We start from the raw sequence: 6,000 nt of genomic DNA, 5'->3' as shown, positions 1-6,000 counted from the left end.
GCAGAAGAGATGATACAGACGAGTGAAGACTCTTACAGTCGGAGGTGATTTCATACGGCGAGTTGACGCGGGCGTCCCCGCAGGGCGACGTACTGATGTACATGTGGAAGAGGATGTTCTCTCGGAGTCTCAAACAGGAATCTCTGTGCCGTACGAAGATCGATTGCTCCCAGTCCTCTTTCCTTTTGCTTCAGAGTGATCGCAGGCCGCAGGCGGGAAGAGAGAACAGAGAAGGGAGACATGAGAAAACAACCCCGTCTGAAAGCGTTTCGCCGCTCACATTCCCGGCTAATAATGGGCCGAAGACACCAAAGGAGACAAATATTGGCCTCCCCGCGACCAAGGCTAGTTCCATCACTGTCACATTCCCCTCTCGCCGCGCTCTTTCTCTCTCCGGTACACAATCTCAAATCATTACTCTGTCAGACCAAGGCGAATATAAATGTCGGAGACAAGAGCGAGCTGTAATTCTTTAACCCAGATGATCTGTAGCTAGTCAGCTGTCGGGAGGACGCGGCGTTTCCTGCAGACTTTTACACATATCAGCACGATTTGGCATCTTACAAAAGACGTTCAGGAATAGTGCACGAGGTGAACTGTGCACAGGGAGCGCATTATATACGCAAACATCATCATTGCTAATTTCCACCTAAGCTGTGCTAATTACGCAAACGACCTGCGATGTCAAGGATGGATCCAGATCGGTCTACTGAGGAAGGTGCTGTGCTATTTTATTTGCCGGACATAATTATTTGTCTTCCAAACTCCAGACTCGGGCACATTTAGCGGCAGATAATGCAGTCTGGAAGACGTATATGCAAATATGACATTACAGGCTTTCTGAGCAGCAATCTGCTTCATCGAGGAAGACATTTAGAGTGTTTGCTGCCGCACAGTGATCCCTCCAACACCAGACCAGACTCAAATGATAATGTGCTTTCTCTGAGAACGAAGAATTAACCCTTTGGAACGTACATCCTGCTCCTTTGTTGGGTGCGAAATGTGCTTCTCTGAGAAAATGTGTTGATTGCTTAAAGCTCTAAGGGAGTTTTTCAGATAAAATATGAATATGGCTTTGATTAAAGCAGAAGGTAATTTCAACTAGGTGTGAAAAAAATGAGCAAATATCTTGTTTACAGTAATGCACTTACTATGGAAGTTACTGTGGAAGACCCAAATAAGAAAATAAAAAAAGTAATTATGACTATATATCTAACAATTATAACTATTTTTTGTAATTGGACTTTATATCTTCTAACTGGGACTTTATATCTCACTTGTTTTTTCTTAATTGCAACTTTACATCTCACAATGCTTTTGTCACAATGTTACTAGCCTATATATAGCGCACAATTGTGACAATTATAGAGTGGTTGTGTACACACACTGCCACACACATGTTCAGTTCAAACTGCTTCATTAATTAATCAACCAGAATATCCCTTTAATGTGTTTTGGGCAAATGTAATGCATATCATAATAAATCACTTCATTCATGCATCTATACATCATGCTCTTCTCTTGCATGCAGTTATTCTTTTTAAAGCTGTTTCTTCTCCATGCATCAAAATATTGCAATTAACACAGTGAAAGCTACTGCATTGTGTGTGTGTGTGTGTGTTGGGTTTATTCATTCATTTACCTGAGGTGTAGCTCTAGTTGGGAGTACAGGAACCGCAGCAGGGCTCGTCTGGTGGTGATTTCAGCGTGACAGTCGTTGACCGCCAGACCCTGGTCACTGATATACTCTCCATTAATGCATTTAGTGCCGGTCGATAGCGCCACCACTTGGGCCTGTCTGAGATCCAGACCTGATGAGCATAAACACAGACACTTATGATGGCTTTCTAATATTGCATCCGACAGCAAACATATGCCCGTTCACACCTACGCACGATAATGTTCTGTTTATTATAAGCGCACACTGCAGTATTGTCATCTGACTGCTCAAGTGAGTTACAGAAGGATGGATTCTGGTTGGCTGTCAATGTTTTTATTAAATCGTTCTGAAAGTGATTCTGTTTAGATTGTTATGGTGTAAACTTCCAGAATTTGAATGATTATTAAAGCATATTTATTATTATCATTCTTGGTGTGAACAGGCCTAGCGCTGTCCTAAATTTAACATGTGAAGAACCATTAGCCAATCATAACAGAGGTCATTTACGTACAGGTGTCTTGAAGGTAAACTGTATATAAAATAATAATAATAAAAGAATACATTTGAAAATAAAATTCAATTGATTGAAGCAATTTTTACAAGGAAAAGCCACTCTTTTTACGTTAACTTAATGTATTAATTTAATGAGATTGCCATTTCTTTGTAATTATTTCTGAAATTAAGAAGCAATTTCTGAGAGAAAATTAATTATATGACAGGCACTAGAGACTTAAAGAAATTCAGGATGCATTAAACAAATCAAAAGTGATAGTAAAAACATTTATAATGTTACCAAGGATTTCCATTTCAAATAAATGCTGTTCTTTTAAACTTTTATTTATTAAAGAAAAAAAAAAATAATTCAACAGCACAACTACTACTTCTAATAATAAAGATTCTGGATCAAATCAACATCAAATCAGTATGATTTCTGAAGGATCTTTTTATACTGAAGACGAGTAATGATGCTCAAAATCAGCTTTGCATCACAGAAATAAACAAATATATATATTAAAAAAAAATTCAAATTGAAAGCAGTTATTGTAAACTGTTGGTTTCGTTTAGTTTCAGAGTGCTCCTGTTTAGTTAATCTTGGTTGATTTAGATCACCTGTTCCTGGTTTTTCGTTATCCTCATCACCTGTCTGCCTCTCATTCTGTTCTCCTTTGTCCTTGATCAATGTTACTTGAGTGGTTGAAGTGTGTTTAAGGTCATTTAAAGACTTCTTTCTTTTAACTTCTTCTTTGTGCACAGTTCCTAAAACTATGTACAGTAACACACTTTTTTTTTTTTTTTACTGTATTTATATTGGCCAAGCATTTGACATCTGCATTTCTATACTTGCATCAAGGCTAAAGGAACCGAGATCAGTGAAAAAAGTATAATGTAATACAAAATGTTAAGAATGTCTGGTGGAAGAAAAATACAAAAATTGGCATATATAAAAAAGCAGCATGCACAAGGTTTTTATCAAGACAGATACAACTATAAATTCATCTGTAGTCCACAATAATAGCTGTTCTTTGCTGATGTTCTTTACACAAGGATGAGTAACTCCTAACTCGCTGTGGCTGCGCTGGTCATCAGTGCACAAAGCTTTTCTGTGACATTTTCATCAGCCACAGTAAGATAAAACCCACAACCCTGGCACAAAGCACCTCCACCTGCCACGTCTCACAGCTGCTCGGCCACGATCCGGCCCCGGCAGGAGCACACAGGCTTCTCTGGGATTTCTGCACTGACAACAGCTCAAGCGTGCGAGTGGATGTCTCAGCATAAAGCTCTGTGTGCTGGAAAAAATATATATCTCCCCATCGCTTCAAAAATGTAGTGTTCACTGCCTCATGTAGACGGACAGGCTAGAGGCAACATATGAGCTTTTATCAGTCGGGGCCCAGACAGAATTGCACGCCGTGGCCCGACCGCCACCAGCACGGCTCGCTGGCAATAACAATAATAAAAACTAATATTGAGGTGGGGTTAAAGGCATAGCCTTGGAAATCCATTCTTCCACCTTCCACTGCTTGCTGAACCGAGAGAGAGGAGGAGAGATAGATGAATGTGAATCAGAAAAAGAGAGACTGGGTCTAACAGAACCATAAGTCCAATCATACTTATTGAAAGAGGTTTACTGGACGTTCTAACTGTGAAAGTCTACATGTATTCATATAAACTGAGTTTAAAAGGTTATTTCATTCATAAACTCATATTTTGTCAAACATTTATTCAACCTCATGTCATTCCAAGGACGTGTGTCTTAATTTGTTCTGGAAAACAAACAAAAAAAGACAGAAATTTAGCAGAGTAAAAAAAGAAAGAAAGAAAGAAAAAGAAAGAAAGAAAGCATCCATATATTTTAGGGGTGTAGTGGTACTTGTAATTGTACTGGACCGTTTCGGTACAGGGCTTTCGGTACGTTCCACGTGTGTACCGAATGACCGAATGCAATATTTTGTGAGTGGAACCTATACATTTTCGTGTTTCCAAATGAACATATTAAGTGGCGGAAGTCTCCGCGTTCGGCGCAAATCCCGCCCTGCAGCTGATTCTAAGGCCGCCGGTGACACACTGGCTGCGTGGCGTGCGTTTCTGTGTCTTTAAACACCAGAATCGTTCCTGACGCGGTGCTGGCGCGCTGCTGCTGCTGTAGGTGACAGAGGGAGACCGCCGACAGACCAGAAGCTTGTCTTCACCACAACAAATCTATACTTCATGTTGAGCATAAATATAAAGCCTGCTGATAAAGGACACCGTCAACAGTATTGACGGCAAAATAGACTATGTTTGACAGGTGCAATATGCCAGTGTGTCAAAGGCATCATGCGAGTGTGAACATCACTACAACTAGGAAAAAAAAAAACTATTGTAATTCAAACGCAGCTGCCATCGGCATTTAAACAGACCTTTGCTCTTAATTCCCATCGGTCCAACGCAATAACGAAATCTGAGCAGGTCACTTTGGAAAAGTTATATATTTTGTTAAAATGTGAGCAGGTCTACAAGCTGGGATTGATAATGCCGCACTGTAATCATAGTTTTTTTTTTTTTTTCATAATATTTTATTATATGATATTGGTTTGAGACTGAGAGTATTTTATTTAGTGGAGAACTTTGCAGCAGTATTTTATTTCCTAAAATAAATAATAATTATTTAAAAAAATATATTTAAAAAAAGTGTAAACAAATTGTTAAAAAAACTTTATAGTAATAAACAACCTGCAGTTTAATATTTGCATTTCTTTCTCTTACTGTATCGAAAATGAACCAAACCATGACTTTAACACCGAGGTATGTACCGAACCGTGATTTTTGTGTACTTTGTGAATTTATTTATTATTATTATTTATCATTGCACCACAATGTCTTCTCATAACAAAATGTTAAATTATCTGCTAATTTAAGAGACTTATTGGCCTTTTTGATATCACTTCCTGTTTTCTAAATTCAAATTAAATTATTATTATTATTATTATATGCAAATTCAAAAGCTTGTAATCAGATTTTTTAAGAAGTTAATTTTATTCAGCAAAGATGCATTTAACTGATCAGAACTGACAGTAAACTATACTATTATAACATATTTATAAAGGAATAAATGCTGTTCTTTTAAACTTTTTTTGTGTCAAAATATACAACACAAATAATATATAAAAAAGTAAAAGTTTCAACACTGATAATAATCAGACATGTTTCTTGAGCAGCAAATCAGCATATGACTTTTGATTTCTGAATGATCATGTGACACTGAGGACTGGAAAATTCAGCTTTGCATCACAGGAAAAACGTTACATGATATTTTATTATTTACAAAATATAAAATGTGTGCTTTATTTGTCTTTTTTCACATTGCAATGAAGTTTTTAAGGAAAAAACGTGTCATTTAGATTGTTCCAAATATCCCCTTTCTGACAGAATTTACATTTGTGTGAGAACACCCTCCTAATAAATCAATTATTAATAAATAAATAAATATATATTTTTGACAATAGTGGCAGCATTATTGTTGCATGTAACATGTAGAGTGGCATAAGAGATTCCTGGTCCTCCAGACAACAATAAATCCTTGAGGAAAGCAACGCAGCTGCCCAGCACAAACCCATCACGGTGAGTTATGGTCTTCTTTCACACACTATTATATGAACTCAAACATCTCCAATGTTCCTCTGAAGACAAATGCCAGCTGGTTCTGCTTCAGTCTCCACCTGCCTTACCTGATCTATCCCAGCATGCATCGGTACAGTGCACAGCAGGGACCCGGCGTGCCCAGGTTTTGTGTTCAGGCATCTTTATTCAACAATTCCCAAAGCCAAAAACACTTTAGAAAAAAAAAAAAGTAAGTT

General features: G+C 37.8%; 1 protein-coding gene across 1 annotated transcript in view; it reads right to left on the bottom strand.

Moving 5' to 3' along the window:
• LOC113077248 (double-stranded RNA-specific editase B2-like) overlaps positions 1-6,000 on the bottom strand; it is a 161,904-nt gene that overhangs the window by 85 nt on the left and 155,819 nt on the right. Inside the window, exons 5-6 of the mRNA XM_026249697.1 lie at positions 1,643-1,811; positions 1-188 (exon numbers count right to left, since the gene is read on the bottom strand). The exon at positions 1-188 is cut by the window's left edge and continues 85 nt beyond it. Coding sequence (XP_026105482.1) covers positions 1-188; positions 1,643-1,811 — 357 coding nt within the window. The remainder of the gene's footprint in view (positions 189-1,642; positions 1,812-6,000) is intronic.

The sequence above is a fragment of the Carassius auratus genome, unplaced genomic scaffold (genome assembly GCF_003368295.1).
Source record: "Carassius auratus strain Wakin unplaced genomic scaffold, ASM336829v1 scaf_tig00022046, whole genome shotgun sequence".
In the NCBI taxonomy this organism is placed as follows: Eukaryota; Metazoa; Chordata; class Actinopteri; order Cypriniformes; family Cyprinidae; genus Carassius; species Carassius auratus.
The sequence above is the reverse complement of the archived record's forward strand: the minus strand, read 5'-3'. Positions and strand labels throughout refer to the sequence as shown.